Source organism: Pantherophis guttatus, chromosome 13, assembly GCF_059756535.1.
Source record: "Pantherophis guttatus breed Tessera chromosome 13, ASM5975653v1, whole genome shotgun sequence".
Taxonomy (NCBI): Eukaryota; Metazoa; Chordata; class Lepidosauria; order Squamata; family Colubridae; genus Pantherophis; species Pantherophis guttatus.
In genome coordinates, this window is record NC_142075.1 from 2,087,386 (window position 1) to 2,103,696 (window position 16,311).

A 16,311-nucleotide genomic window follows, 5' to 3' on the forward strand; every position below is an offset into this window, starting at 1 on the left:
CCCTCCCTCCCCCCCTCCCTCCCCCGCGGGCCCGGCCCAGCGCCCTTCCTCATCCTCCCCCGCAGGTGTCCCCGGAGCCGCCGCCGTTCCTGCACCCGAGCGAGGCCGCCCTCCTGGCCCGCGTCTGCCGCCTGGGCGCGCTCTACGTCCGCCTGCACGAGTTCATCGAGCAGTTCGCCGAGCACGCCCAGCCGCCGCTGCCGCCGCCCGCCGCCCCGCCGCAGGTGCGCCCTTCCCGGGGAGGGGTGGCGGCCCGCGCCTGCCCTGCGGGGAGTCACCGCCTCGCTTCGCTTCTTTGCAGGAGCTGCTGGCCTCCCCGCCGGGGATCTACCTGCGCGCCTTCTGCACCGGGCTGGACGCCGTGCTGCAGCCCTACCGGCATGCGCTGCTGGGCCTGGAGCAGGAGGTGAGGGGCGAGCGGTGTGCATGGTGGAGAAAGACCCCAACCCGAATGGGGATGATAGAAGTTTTGTCAACAAGCTAGTTTGTCCTGGGCAAGGTACCCACTCCAAGCTTGCATTTTCTGACAGAATGGGACCTTATCTGGAATAAGGTATTGCAGGATGTGTAAAATATAGCAGAAGGCGACATCCTGACAACCTGTCTCCCCCCCCCCCCCAAAAAAAAAACTCTGTTGTGAATGCTCACACTTTATCTCTTTGTTTTGGGCAGTTTCTGGCTGATCCTCACCTTACCATCTCATATGTCAACTATTCTCTGGACCAGGTGAGTATTGTCAAAGAAGTCATTTCTCATCTGCACTTTGAGGAGACTTCCCAAGATGCAACAAGAGTAGATTTTAGATTTGCAGAGATTAGATTGGCTTTCTATTTTTTTTAAAAAAAAATTTTTCAAAAAGCCCAAACTCTACCCAATAGATCCAACTGAGAACCTGCTTGAAATGGACGCAGAGGACCAAAAATCTATACTACTAATTACAGTAGCTTAGGTGATTATTGAGAACAAGTCCTCGAAAAGAGAGGTGCAGGGCTGAATTATTCTTGTTCTTTTGCAGCCAATCTCTCAAACTGCATTTGAGAGTAGGGATTATGGAGGCTTTTCATTTCATGCCCTTTCATCTCATCTTTCTTTTAGATTAGATGGAAAATACAGGCAGTTCTCATTGAACGACCTTTCATTCAGCAACCAAATTGAAGATTGTGTTGAATGAGGGAGTCTTTAAGTGGGTCCTAGTAGGTGCAGTCATCACCCCCTGCTCATGTAATCACAATTCTGGGCACTTGGCAACCAGCTCATTGTTATGAGATCCCAGCATCCTGCAATCACATGATCACCATTTGCAATCTCTTATGTTGTGACCATGTGGGATTTGCCTAACAATAGCAATTTAGACAGCTGTAACCACCATCTTAAAATAGTATGGAGACATGATGGTTCACTTTTTGACCATGTCACTTAGTAATAAAGTTGCCAGTTGCAATTACCATCCTTAAGCAAGGACTACTGTTAATAATAATTATTATAGTTTTATCCTTCTTTTCCTTCTCTTGCTACAGTTAATATTCTGTTTTCTTATCATCCTTACAACAGCAACCTTGTGAGGTTGGTCTGGCTGAGAGTGAGTCACTGGCCCAAAGTCCCCCAACTGGTATTCATGCCTTAGGGAGACCTAGAACTCACCGTTCCCTGATTTCAGGGCCAACACCTGAACCACTCCATCAGAACTAAGTCTCTTAGATGTTCAATCTTCTTAGATGGATTGTTTTTCCTTGATGTACTGAGTAAGGCTGTGCAAATCAGTTCCCGTTCCAACTTTGCATTTCTTCAAAGAACTGGACTTTGACAAAATGCTAACTATTTTCTCTCCTAATTTTTTAAATTGGTTCACTCAAGCAAAAAAAGGAATTAATCACAGAAAATAATCTACTTCTGAATCACTGATAACTATAGGGGGCTCTAGGCAAGCCACAATTACAAGCCTCAGCAATAAAGATTTGAAGAAACCCTGGATCTCACTGAAGTATATGAAAACCTCCTGATGTGTAATGTTTATGTGTAATGCTGTACACATAAAATATTAGTGGGATGTAATAGTCTAAATTCAAAAGGTTTCAAGCTTAAAACACTAGTTTCAAATTCAGACCAGAGTTGAACTCAAGAAAAAGTGGTAGATACAGTATAGATAAAGAAAAAAAGTCAAAGAGAGTTTCCAGCCTTTACAGTGATTACAAATTTTTACCATTTTTCTCTTTTTAGAATTATTTATTTATTTATTTATTTATTTATTTATTTATTTATTTATTTATTTATTTATTTATTTATTGGTTCGATTTATATGCCGCCCTTTTCTGGAGACTCAGGGCGGCTTACAATGCGTTAAGCAATAGCCTTCATACTTTTGTATATACCTGCTTAGGGCTTTTGCGCCCCCCCCCCAAGCGGTGTTCTTTTTTATACAAAGTCAGCTTATTGCCCCCCACAAACCGGGTCCTCATTTTACCTACCTCGAAAGGATGAAAGGCTGAGTCAGCTTGAGCCTGGTGAGATTTGAACTTGCAGTAATTGCAGGCAGCTGGTGTTACTTAACAGTGCTTTAGTCTGCTGCGCCACCAAGTCTCTACAGAATTATATTCTGTAATTCACTTCTCATATTCAACTCTTTTTAATCCACACTTCCAAAGATCTTCAGTTAATTTTTGCCCATTTACAGCAAAACGTTCATAAAAGATTTCCAATCTATACACTACTAAAACTCTTCTTGTAACCTTTAACTGAAATGATGCATTGTAGGGCAAAACCTCCTGAATCAAGTTACTTCAAATAGGCTGATTTACAGAGTGCTTCCAAATAACATAGGCTCTTTTTAAGGCAAATACATCTCTGAATATATCCCAACTTTTCCAGCACATTAGAAGCTTTGTCACTGTTGAAGGCCTTGAGGAATCTGGTAAAGAAATATCTTTGAAAGGATGACCTAGCAGGTCATGGGTTGTGTAGTCTTTTATTAAAACATTGTTTTGTGCCTAATCAAACAAATCAATTTTGTCATTTGTAATTTTGGAAGAAGTCACTTGTGATCTGACTCCCTGAGAACACCAGGTTTATTTTTATAACTGAGAAGAAGTTCTCCATTGTGGAATATGTAATGAGTTCAATTTTCATGTTGTAAATGTGATGATGTGACTCGGAGTGTTAGTGACTCTGCATTAACTGGGAGATCAAACAGTTTCCTGACGAACTTAGCAGACAACTTTGTCATTAAAAGGTAGAGGAGGGAACTAGAACATCAGCTATATTGGGCTTAATTCTCATTAAAGGAATGAAATGATAGGGCAGAAATAATAGGAATCCTGGGGGAGAGTGACCATGTCATATTGTAATTCTTAATACAGGCACAAAAATAGAACAAAGTCAAACAAGTGCCTTAGATTTCAACAATCTAAGAGCTTAGGAAGGATACCATGGATGGAAATCTTAAAGAGGAAAACAATTGAAGATGCTTGGGAAATTCTGAAAAATATGATTATAAAAGCCCAGTCCACCACAATACCACTAAAAAAGAAAAATAAGCAATTCAAGAAGAAACCAGCATAACAGCATAAAGAAAGCTTATAAACTGAAAGACAAAAAGAACAGTGACTAAGTTGGTGGATCAGGCATGTTCTGTGGACATAATCTATTTTGACTTCAAGAAGGCATTTGACAAAGTAGACCACAGCCTACTTCTTAGATAGAAAAGTGTGGGATAGACAGCATCACAGATGGATTTGAACCTGGCTGACCAATCACACTCAGCATGTTGTCCTCAGTGGGGCTACATCTACATGGAGGAAATTAAACAGTGGGAAACTTCAAGATTTTGTCTTGGGCCCAGTGCTCTTCAACATCTTCATAAAAGATGCTAGATGAGGGGATAGAAGGAGAAATAAAATTTGCAGATGATACCATGCTGGGGGGAATTGCTAACACTTTCGAAGAGACACTTATGATCCAGAAAGATCTGTAGGAAGAGCCTGTAGTACAGTGGACTAAAGCACTGTTATTAACATCTGCTTGCAATTACTGCAAGTTCAAATCTCACCAGGCTCAAGGTTGACTCAGCCTTCCATCCTTTCAAAGGTAGGTGAAATGAGGCCCCAGATTGTGGAGGCAATAAGCTGACTTTGTATAAATATACAAAAGTTTGAAGGTTATTGCTTAACGCATTGTAAGCTGCCTTGAGTCTCCGGAGAAGGGCGGCATATAAATTAAAGCAAAAAAAAAAAAAATCTTGACAGACTTGAATACTGAGTCATATAAAAAATGCAATTCAATAGTAAGAAAATTAAGGTCTTCCATTTAGGTAAAAACCAAGTGCACAGTTATAGAATAGTTAGTACCTGGTTCAACAGCAGTGACTGTGTGAGAGATGTAGGTGTCTTAGTGAACACTTAGGTATAAGCCAGTGTGCTGCAGCTGCCAAAAAAGCCAATGCAGTCCCTGGCTTCATCAACAGATATGGTATCAAGGTCATGCAAACTGATAATACCGCTTTATGCTGCACACTAGTAAGACCACACTTGTAATACTACATGCAGGTCTGGTCACCACAATACAAAAATACGTTGAGGCTCAAAGAATGCAAAGAGCAACAAAGTGTTAGAGTTCCAAGTAACACCCCCAACGAAATCAATCTCCGAGGCTTGAAATTCCTCAAAGCTAACTTTAATTAGAGATGTCATATTGGCACATCTGGGAAAACCCGAATCAGAGAGCTTCCGGACTTTCCACACCCAAAAGAAAGTTTAAGACCTTGTCCCTCACCTACTTGTCCGCCACACATCCAATCATATACAGTCCGGAACAGAAGACATCCTCCTCCTCTTCTCAGCACAGCTGCAGGACCTCTTGGCCTTGACTTTCTATAAAGAATTTTATTTTGGCTACATATCTTCTTCACTCTATACTATCCCCCCTCCCAACTTCCCACGGTAGGCTTGTGGCAGGCCTGAAGGCACAAAGGGAGAAAGATGGCTTCTAGGTCTGGCACAAAGATGATTAGGGGTCTGGAGGCTAAGTTGTACAATAAACTGTTGTAGGAATTAGGTATGCCTATTCCAGCTAAGAAAAGGACTAGGGTGAAATGATAGCGGGGGGGGGGGTTGTCACAGACAAGACTGGGTTGATCTGTTCTCACAAACACCTGAGGGCACAACAAGTAGAAGGAATGCAGGGAAGATCATTAAAGAGAAATCCAACCTAGAACTAAAGAGAAATTGTTTACCATTAGAATAATTAATCAGTGGAATGGCTTTCCTCCAGAAGTTGTGGGTGCTCAGTTTTCCAAAAAAAGATTGGACCACTATTGGTTCAGAATGGTATAGAGCAGTGATGGCTAACTTTTTTGCCATTGCGTGCCAGGAGAGGGGGGGCGGGTCGGGTCGCGCGCACATGTGCCCACGCGCATGCACGCACAAACACCCCACCCCACCCCACCCTGCTCCTGGCATATGATGGCCTGGTAGGCCCGTTTTTCTTTCTTGCCTGGTTCCAGATCCTCTCTATTTATCTGGGAAGGGCGAAAAAAGCCTTTCCCACTCCCTTGGAGGCCCTACGGAGGCTGAAAGGGCCCATTTCCCAACTCCCGTTGGGACAGGAAGTGACATTTTTTGCTGTCCCCAGCCTCCAGAACCTCTCTAGGAGCCTCTGGAGGCTGGGGACACCAAAAAAAAGGCCAGATATCAGATTGTCAAATCTGCCAAGCAACTGTTCATTTTTTGCCCCAATTCATTAAACAAGTATATTCTTAAATACTGATTTTTGTTTTACAGTTTCAGCTCTTGTTTCCCTCATTGATGACTGTAGTAGAGCAGATAAAGATCCATAAGGTAAGGTAGTCCTGCTGTCTGCCTCTGTTAATGGAAGCCTTATTTGTGGAGCAGATTAATAAAATATACCCTGTTTCCCTGAAAATAAGACATCCCCTGACAATAAGCCCAATCAGGCTTTTGAGCACATGCACTAAAATAAGCCTCCACCCCCCACCGAAAATAAGCCCTCCCCAAAAATATTTAAACACAGAGCTGGAAATCAGGTAAGATGGCAAGAGGAGCCCCATCTTGTTCCATGCGCCCCAAAATAATAAGACCTCCCCAAAAATAAGGCCAAGCGCTTATTTTGGGGTTCAAAAAAAATATAAAACAGGGTCTTATTTTGGGGGAAACACGGTAGATGTCAGGCCAATAGCTGAGTTGAGGCTGGTTCTTTTCATCTGGATGGAAATGAGAAATGCAAAAGATAAGTTACATTGCTGTTATGGTGGTACAGAGGTTAGAATGCAGCATTGCAGGCTGACTCTGCCCACAGCCTGGAGTTCAATCATGATGGGGCTTGAGGTTGCCTTCCATCCTTCTGAAGTTATTAAAAAGAGGATCCAGATTATTGGGGGACAACATTGTAAGCCGCCCAGAGAGTGCTGTAAGGCATGTGGGGCAATATCAGGGGTGAAATGCTCCCAGTTCGGACCAGATCGCCCGATCCGGTAGCAATGGGAGTGTATGGTTCGGAGAACCGGTAGCAAAAATTTCTGCCTTTCTCCATGCCCAGCTGAGCCACACAATCATCAGAGGCTTTTTTTTTTACTTTTAAACGCATTTTTTCTACAACCCCTTCGGCTGAAAAAATGCTTTTAAAAGTTAAAAAAAAAAGCCTCTGATGATCGTGCGGCTCAGCTGGGATCACCAAAGGCTTTTAAAAGAAAAAAAACCTCTGCCGATCAGGCAACTCAGCTTGGATCGTCAGAGCCTTTTGAAAGCATTTTTTTACAAGCTTTAAAATGCTTTTAAAGGTTTAAAAAAAAATTGGCCACACCCACCCAGTCACATTACCCCCCCCCCCCCCGCACCAAGCTACGCCCACAGAACTGGTAGTAACAAATTTTAGATTTCACCACTGGGCAATATATAAGTCTAAGTGCTGTTTTTATTTGCAGAAATGTAAAAAGAGAGGTAGTAAATGCAGCTGATTGTTGTTGGCTGCTGCAGATGTTCTGGAAAGTAGTTGGTGCTTGGGCACCTTTGGTTTTCTGTCCTGCAAGTTATTAATCTGAATTTGTTTCTTTGGCAGATTCATGGTTGTCAGATCTTGGAGACAGTCTACAAATACAGCCGTGGTGGCTTGCCACCGGTGCGTCATGCGCTGGAGAAGTAAGGAACTACCATTCTGGTGGCCTTTATCCCAGTAATCCCACCCACCCACCCACCCAGGCACAAGCATAAAGCTGCTTTCAGTGGCATTTCTTACCAGTTCTCCAATAAATGGCTAAATTCAGAGCATCTGGAATTCAGGGGCTTCATTTGGAAAGTGTAGCTGCCCAAGGAGGAAATTGTTGTGGCCCCGCCCTCTGAGCCTGTCCCATCGGAGGAAGAAAGCTCCGAGCATGAGGAAGAGGAGTCAGCCAGGCCTCCCTCTCCAGGCCCCTCCCCTCTGGCATTGTCTCAAGTGCCGGCCGAGGGAGAGGAGACAACTGATTCGGATCAGAGTGATAAAGAAACATCATTCCTGGACGCACGCCTCCGAAGGCGTGATAAACGTTTGCAGCAGCTTAGGAGATTAGAACTGAGTCACTGGACCACACCCCAGAGACTATATAATAGAGGGTGGTGGTCAAGGATCCTTGTGACGAACAAAGCAAACCTTGGATAGTCACTAAAGCCTCGTCCGGAACTGCTGAGAGAAAGATTTAAAGTGTCGGACATTTGGACTCTTGAGTATTTATCTTTCTGTTTTACTTTGAAAATAAAGTCACTTGGCAGACGGTGTGTCTATCGCTGCCAAGTGGGAGATAAGACCTGGGTGTTATCCAAAGTCCAAAGTGTTTCCTTAACCCTCGACTGGCTGTGTTTGGGTGTGTGTGGGTACGGGGACAGATCAGAAATCCTGTCTGGCTGCCGGTTCCATTTGCTGCCCATCACATGAAGTTGAGTGTCTCCTGAGCTTTTTCTTCCTTTTGCATCCCTCCAGGGTCTTGGCCATGTGCCATGCCGTTCTCTACAAACAGCTCTCTGCCTGGATGCTGCATGGGTTGCTCTTGGACCAACACGAGGAGTTCTTCATCAGGCAGGGCCTCTCTCTGGGGCTCACCCCAGCCCAGACGGAAGAAGAAGACGATGATCTGGGCATTGGAGGACTCACAGGGAAGCAGCTGCGAGAGCTGCAAGATATGGTGAGATTGAGCTCCTGCAAGAGAGATGACACATGTGCAAGTCTAGACTTGCACAAAATTATGCATTTTGAACCAACTGATATTTTTCTGATTCTGGATACTTTTCAAGGGCCCATGAAGTCCCATGTAGAGTGCATTGCAGTAGTCAAGTTGGTAGGTGACTAGGGGAGTGAATGACTGTGAACAGGGATTGTTGGTCCAGGAAAGGCGTAACCAGCACACAATCTACAGTTGCCAAATGTCCTCCTAGCCACAGCTGCAACCTGCTCCTTGAGCAGGAGTTATGAGTTAAGGAGAACCCCCCGAATTATGCTCCAGGTTTATCTGGAGTTGTGCCACCCCATCCAAGACCAGAGATGGCAATTCTCCATGGACCAAAGAACCCTGAACCCAGAGCCATTCCGTCTTGCCAGGGTTCAGTTTCAGCCTGTTGCTCCATTAACAGCCTCCAGGCACTGTGAGAGGGCGGTCATGACGTTGCCTAACTCACCATGGACCGATGCATATGGCTGGATGTCTTCTGAATGCTGATGATGCCTCACCCTATGGTGATGGCTGATCTCACCCAACAACTTCATGTAGATGTTAAACAGAAGCAGAGAAAGTCCCTAACCTTGCAAAGACTCTGCAAAGCCAAGAGCCTCTCGTTTCCTATCAGCATCAACAGAGAGTGTCCACAGAGGAAGGAAGTGAACCAGGACAACTCATTTCCATTTCCCAAAGCCATGCTAAAAGGGTACCTAATAGCCATTGATCCCCAAGACTTCTATGAATTGCTTCACCTTTTCTTTGAAGCCAGCCAAACTGGCAGCGGGCACCAGATCTCATGGGAGGAGTGAATTCCAAAGCAAATTCGTATATTCCTTTTGTCTGTTGGGTTTTTAATTTCATATGGTGGTCTGATATTTTGGGAAGGAAAAACTGCCCAGTTTGTTCACACCATGCAAAGTTTTATACATCTCAGTCATGTCCCCTTTCTAAACTAAAAAAACCTCCAAAGGTCATAGAGTTTCCAACCCCAGATTCTTCTCATTGCCTTCCCCTGAACCTTCTCTAGCTCCACCATATTCCAGATGCGGTCACCCCACTGGTTTATATAAGGGCCTCGTGTTATGGTTATCTCAACTTTCAATGCTGTTTCTTATCCCTGCTGGTCTTTTTTGGATGCATGCTTTTGTTAGCATTCCATTGAACCTCAAGATCCCTTTTTTCATCCTTGTTAGCTCTGGTCCCATTAGAACTCTAGTTTATTCTGCAAAAAGAGTTTTACTGTGGCAGAACATCCAAGGTACAAATTAAAATAACCATAATGTCATTGAAGGCAGCAGCAATTATAAATCTTAGTCTTCCTGGGTACCTATCTCCCTGGATCTTGAGAATTTCAAGGAGCAGATAATCAGGGCTTCCTTTGCTCCCTGATGCCTCATTTTTAACTTGGTGAAGTCTAATCCTGGGGCCACAATTGAGTACCTGCTGACCTTGGGCTAGTTAGCCACGGGGATTGTGCCCTGCGGTTGCAAGAATGTCCAGCCTTTCAGACATCCTGATACAGAAAAACGTTTGGCCTCTGCTGACACACACCTTGCAGGGAATGCTGATGGTGGGTCATGGGTCCCTGGAACCACACGTGGGAATTTCCACAGGACTGCCCACGAGTCTCTAACAAAGTTGCTGCTGCTTCCCGAGTTGCCAGTCCCCGTCCAATTGCTGTTTGTTTCATTCTGGGTTAGCAAGCCAGCTGCCAATTACCACTCCCTTTGTAGGAATTTTGTCTGCTTTCCAATTTTGTGCAAATACAATTCTTGCTGCCGTTATTACATGTATAATCAAATATATATTTTCTTTACTAAATTTCTCCGGTAAGATACCCAACAGGAACAGCTCCGGTTTAAAATCAATATGTTGCTGTGTAATTTTCTCTAACCATATTTGAATTTTTGCCCAATAATTTCTCGCTTCTGGACATGTCCACCACAAATGATAATACAATCCCGGTGTCTGGTGGCATTTCCAGCATTTAGTTGATTTATCTTTAAACATTTTTGCCAATCTTTTCGGTGACATGTGCCATCTATAAAACATTTTATACAAGTTCTCTTTATGTGCTGTAGCCATTGTTAATTTATAATTTCTTTCCCATAGTTGCTGCCATTTATCTAATTCTATTGTAAATCCAAAATTTTTTGCCCATGCTATCACTATTTCTTTTACTTGTTCTTCTTCTAGTTTAACACCAAGTAAATAACTGTTGAATTTTTTTATCATTTTCTCATCTGTTCCTGTGAGTATCTCATCCAATTCTGTCATCTCCAAGTAAAAACCATATAACTTTGTTTGCATCTTTTTCATATCTCGATTGTATTTGCAGTTGTGTATACCATTCCATATCAATCCCTTGTTTTACTAGTTCTTGTTTCATTTTCAGTTCCTCCTTTTCTGATAAAATATCTTTATATCTGATAATATTTCCCATATTAATAATATTTGGATGTATTAATGTATTAATTCCATTGTTGAAAGCCATGTTGGTATTTTCAAATAATGTTTTTCTCTAACCTTCTCCCATACTAATAATAAAGCATTCCTTACATAATGTCTTTGAAAATAACTATGCATCTTATTTTTCCCGTACAAGCATGCCAACCTAATTGTAAGTTGTGCCCCTCCAAAGTCAATAGCCTTGTATTTCTTAATACAATCCATTCTTTCATCCATGATAGTGCTGCTTGGTAATATAATTCCCAGTTTGGTAGTCCAAATCCTCCCCTCAGTCTTGCATCTTATAACATTTTCATATTGATTTTCACTTTTTTCCCTTGACATATAAATTTCAATATCATTCTATTCAAGTCTTCAAAATATTTTTTCCAGTTTTATCAGTATTGTTTGAAATAAAAACAACAATCTAGGTAATATCTTAATTACTGCTATTCTTTCCATTAATGATAATTGCAATTTTTTCCATCTTTCCAAATCGTCTCAATTTGTCCTTTCAATTTATAGTAATTATCTTCTTTAATTGTTACATACCTTGCTGTTCATTGTATTCCTAAATACCTTACCTTTTTAGTAATCTGAATATCTAGTTTCTCCACTAAATCCCTTTTCTGTTTCTCTGTAATATTTTTCACCAATATTTTTGTTTTATCTTTATTAATTTTCAACCCTGCCATCTTTCCATATTCTTCTATTTGTTCTATCAGTCTGGGTCCTACTTCTTGGGGCTCCTTTAAAATAAACACTAGATCATCTGCAAATGCTTGTAGTTTGTATTCTTCTTTTTTAATTTTCATCCCTTTTATCTCTTCATACCAATAACAATGGGGATAGAAGACATCCCTGCCTTGTTCCTTTCATAATATTAACCTTCTCTGTCATATCTCCATTTATTATTACCTTTGCAGATTGCTTACTATAAATTGCCTCAATCATATTTATAAATCTTCCCCCAAAATCCATACTCTGCAATTGTTTTATCATAAATTGCCAGTTCATATTATCAAAAGCCTGTGCATTGAGAAACATCAATGCCATTTGCTTTTCTGGGGTGCTTCGTAATATTCCAGAGTATTTAAAATTATCCTCATATTGTCTCTAATCTGTCTCTTTGGTAAGAAACAATTTTGATCTGTATGAATAAATTCATTTAACAACCTCTTCAATCTATTTGCCATTATTGATGCAAATATTTTATAATTCGCATTTAACAAGGAAATCGGTCTATAGTTTTTAACTTGTTGTAAATCTATCAAGAATTGGGTATTTTTGGCCATCTTCAAAGTCCATTCTTCAATAGTAGGCAGTTTTGCTGAGATGGCGAAGATTTCAGCATGCTTAAAAGATCGGACACAAGAGACTTATGTATGGGAGTGGAAAAAGTGGATAGATTATGTGCAGAATAAATATCAAACTAGGAAATATCAGATAGCTTTTAACTGAAAGTATTATATAGGGATAGAATAATTGAACTTTGTGAAGATGTGGAAAATATACGGGGTGGAGGGGTTCAAGTTTTATAAAAAGTGATTTTGATATGGATTATATTTTGTGGAAGTCCTGGGGGGATGGGAGGGCTAGGGGGGGATAGGGAGGGTTGGGGGGGTAATTGGGGAGAAAATGTATTTGTAAAACTTTTTCAATTAAAAAAAAAAAAGAATTGGGTATTTTTGCATTTACTAAGAATTCATTGAATACTTCCAACATTGTATTACTAAATACGTCCTGTAATATTTTATATAACTCTGTTGGCAAACCATCTGGACCCGGTATTTTACCATTCTTTTGTTTTTTAATCCCCTCTGTTAATTCCATCATCGTTATCTTTTCTTCCAAAGCCTTTTTGTATTTTTCTGGTATTTTAGGTAATTCAGACTTTTCTAAATATTGCTTTATCTCCTCTCCTGATATTGTCTCTTGTTTATATATATCTAGTGTATACCCTGAATATCTCATCAATCCCATTTAATATTTTTTCTTTAGTTTCCTCCATCGCTTCCGCCAATAACTCTGCCATAACTTCAGCCAGATTCTCCCCCTTCTCTTCTTCTATATTTTGAAATCTTAAATAATAATCTGCACAATCCATTTCAAGGGAAATAATTGTCTTTCCTGATTTTTATCAATTGTTGTAAGTCTATCATCCATCTCTCCCACTCTTTTCTGTTGATTCTGCTTTTTCTTCCACTTTTTGTATTCTTTCTTCATTCTTTCCAATCATCTCCTTGACATCTTTAAGATCCCCTTCTACTTTTTCCATTCTCTCATCCAGTTTATTTATTCTTTCTTTAAAATCTTCATGTAAGACCTGTATCATATTTTTTAATTCCAATTGCATGGCCATAGTGTCCAATGTTCTCTGAGCTGCAGGGCTTGAAGTTTTAGCTGTGGAAAGTAATTGTGTTGTTGTCTTCTTCATCTTGTCACGTCTTAATACTGGTGGATCCACCAGGCTTGTAATCCAAGTACAGCTTTAATTTATAATCCAAATATCTAATCCACCCCGTTGAATGGATTAGCAAAAAGAGAGATGGGGGGGGGGAATTGAAATGCTCAATCAACCCAAAAACCAAAAATGAAAGGGAAGAAGAAAGGAAAACAAAATAAAAACCAAAACCAAAAACTCCAAAACTTCTTATTCCTCAGGTTCTTCTTACCTTAATCCAAATTTTAAAACATCCAGAAAACCAACCAGCCAAAAGAAAAAACAATAAAAGAGAAGAAAAAAATTATCCACAAATGTAAAAAGACCAAAAAGAAAAAGCAATCCCAACTCTGATTCCAAAGAAAAATAAAAAAGGAGAAACGAAAAATCAACAATTGGAGTTAGAGTTTAGAGTTTATTGGATTTCTATACCACCCTTCTCCCAGGGGACTCAGGGCGGTGTACAGCCACGTTAAAACACATGAATTTATAAAATTTAAAACCAATTAAAACTATACAATTTGGCCCTCAATTAAAACACACATACACCCACTTAAAATTCATATTAGGCCAGTCCGGCTTGCTGAAACAGGAAGGTCTTTAGGGCACGGCGAAGAGTACGCAGGTCGGGGCTAAGACGAAGCTCTAGGGGCAGTTCATTCCAAAGGGCTGGTGCCCCCACAGAGAAGGCTCTCCCCCTGGGTGTCGCCAGTTGGCATTGTTTGGCCGACGGCACCTTGAAGAGCCCCTCTCTATGGGAGCGTATTGGCCGGTGGGAGGTTGTTGATGGCAGAAGGCGGTCTCGTATGTATCCCGGTCCTAAGCCATGGAGCACTTTAAAGGTGACCAACACCTTGAATCGCACTCGGAAGACCAACGGGAGCCGGTGCAGCTCACGCAGGAGGGGTGTTACATGGGCGCGCCGAGTCTCACCTATAACCACTCGCACGGCCGCATTCTGGACCAGCTGGAGCCTCCGAGTGCTCTTCAAGGGGAGCCCCATGTAGAGAGCGTTGCAGTAGTCCAGTTGGGATGTGACGAGGGAATGAGTGACTGTGTGCAGGGCATCCTGGTCCAGAAAGGGACGCAACTGGTGCATCAGGTGAACCCAATAGAAAGCTCCCCTGGCCATGTCTGTCATGTGCTCTTCCAAAGACAGCCGTGCATCCAGGAGAACACCCAGGTTGTGAGCCCTCTCTGTGGGGGCCAAGATCTCACCCCCAATAGTCAGCGATGGCACCAGCTGACTATACCGGGACGCCGGGAGCCACAGCCACTCAGTCTTGGAAGGGTTGAGTTTGAGCCTGTTTCTCCCCATCCAGATCCGCACGGCCTCCAGGCACTGGGACATCACGTCAAGGGCATCATTGGGGTGGTTCGGAGTGGAGATGTACAGCTGAGTGTCGTCAGCAGAGCAAAAAAAAAAAATTGCTAAAAGTCCCAAGCCAGAAACAAAGGAGAGAGAGAAAAAAAACTCGCAGTCAAGGCTATATGCAAAATGTCAACAATCTTTCCTATGCTGCTTTTTGCACAAACTTCAAAAGGCAATGTATGTTAAAGATAACACTCTCAATATGCAGCTCTCCACCAGGCACACTAGTTTCTTATCAGTTCAACAGTCTCAAGGCCTTATTCAGTTTATTCAAAACAATGTCTTTTCACTGGTACCTCTAGATGGCGCTGCAACAGGAGTGGGTTCTACTTACCTTTACTACCAGTTCGCAATGGGATCGCTGTTCGAAAAGAAATATATATTTAAAAAGCAAGCTTTTCACCCAGATGATTCCACTTCCTTTACTTCTCCGCTTCAGATGTGACTGCCCCAGCTTCTTAGTGGCACATTCAATGGCTGCTTTCTCAGTCGTCTGGTTGAGAGGCTTCTTCCAACTAGCCAGGGAATTTCCGGCTTCCCTGTGCTCTCCAGTCAGTGCCTCTCTTGTTCATCGTCCCTACAGGATGGCTTCGGTCAATAAAGACCCCCAAATGGCTGCAACGTCAACGATTTTTCAGGAGCCCCCCCCAAAAAAGTCTTGCCGCAATGCTGACCACGCCCCCCCCTCCCATGAAAGAGCATGTCGATATTTAAGGGGAGGAACAGAAATGAGGAGGGGAAGGGGAAGTACAGGACGTTCTCACTTCCTTGTAATTTTTAGAAGAGAATTAAGGGAGGAATAAACTTTGTTCCAAAAAATAACTTTATGCAAGTTTTGAGGGATTCTGGAAGTGGTCTGAAAGCAACCTTTGTTGCCATCTCTTTCTCTCGTCCCCACCCCCACCCCCACCTCCCGCCCACAGAGTCCAAAAGGATTTCAGAACTCAGCATGTTTAAAAAACACCTTCCAGGGCAATGGGAACAAGGGCAAAATGGCAATATTTCCCCCTCAAACTTAGCATTGTTTCTCCCAGTCCCTGAACTCTTAAATTAAGAGAGAGATTCCTCCTGTCTTGGGCATCCCTCCCAAGCCTTCTAAAAAGCTGGATGTTCCATCCGTGACTCTTGGGTTTGTGTTAGAATCAATTTTTATTTCTCCCTCCCACCAACCTTGTTTCAACAGAGGCTAATTGAGGAAGAGAATATGTTGGCCCCTTCTCCAAAACAGTTCTCTCTGCGGATGGAGATGCTGCCTTCCTACATTCCAGCTCGTGTCGCTGAAAAAATCCTCTTTGTAGGGGAATCTGTGCAGATGTTTGAGAGTCAGAATGTAACTCTTACCAAAAAAGGTACTGTGATTGGCTGTGATTTCTTCCATGTGAGCTAAGAATGATTGTGGGCTGGTTTGGCAGATGGTTTGTATGCTGGTTGTGGGAATCCTTTCCTGCCAGCCCTTGTACCCGTCTTCTCAAGGCTGGGCTATAAGCTAAGCAGTCTGGGCAACCCTTCTCAATATATAGGCCAGGCTTACTCCTGTTTTCCTTATCCCGAGTGGACCATCAGGGATGAGCAGAACCTGAAAGTGGTCCCTTGAGATCTGTCTGAATTGGATCAGTGATCCAGGTTACAAGAGGCCTCTCTGACTAGAAGATCAAAGAAAGATCCTTTGCAGCCCATTTCAGCCATTCACCTTTATGAAGTTTTTCCTCTCTTTCTGATGCTGTTCTACATAGCTGCCCCCCACCTCCGCCCCCGGAGGGTAGTGCATTTTCTTTCTTTTACATTTTTGAAGTTTTTTCTTTTTCTGCAATGTAAACTAAACCATACTAATTCCCATGACAATGTACACCTCTC

At 42.4% G+C, this 16,311-nt stretch overlaps 1 protein-coding gene across 6 annotated transcripts in view; it reads left to right on the top strand.

Moving 5' to 3' along the window:
• TUBGCP4 (tubulin gamma complex component 4) overlaps positions 1-16,311 on the top strand; it is a 41,430-nt gene that overhangs the window by 6,787 nt on the left and 18,332 nt on the right. For 4 of the 6 annotated variants that reach the window (XM_034435612.3, XM_034435611.3, XM_087877835.1 and 1 more), the window contains 7 exons: positions 66-224; positions 302-406; positions 673-726; positions 5,772-5,828; positions 7,066-7,145; positions 7,963-8,164; positions 15,641-15,806. In XM_034435612.3, the coding sequence (XP_034291503.1) occupies positions 66-224; positions 302-406; positions 673-726; positions 5,772-5,828; positions 7,066-7,145; positions 7,963-8,164; positions 15,641-15,806 (823 nt within the window). The remainder of the gene's footprint in view (positions 1-65; positions 225-301; positions 407-672; positions 727-5,771; positions 5,829-7,065; positions 7,146-7,962; positions 8,165-15,640; positions 15,807-16,311) is intronic. The other 2 variants (XM_034435613.2, XM_087877836.1) reach the window with 1 other exon arrangement.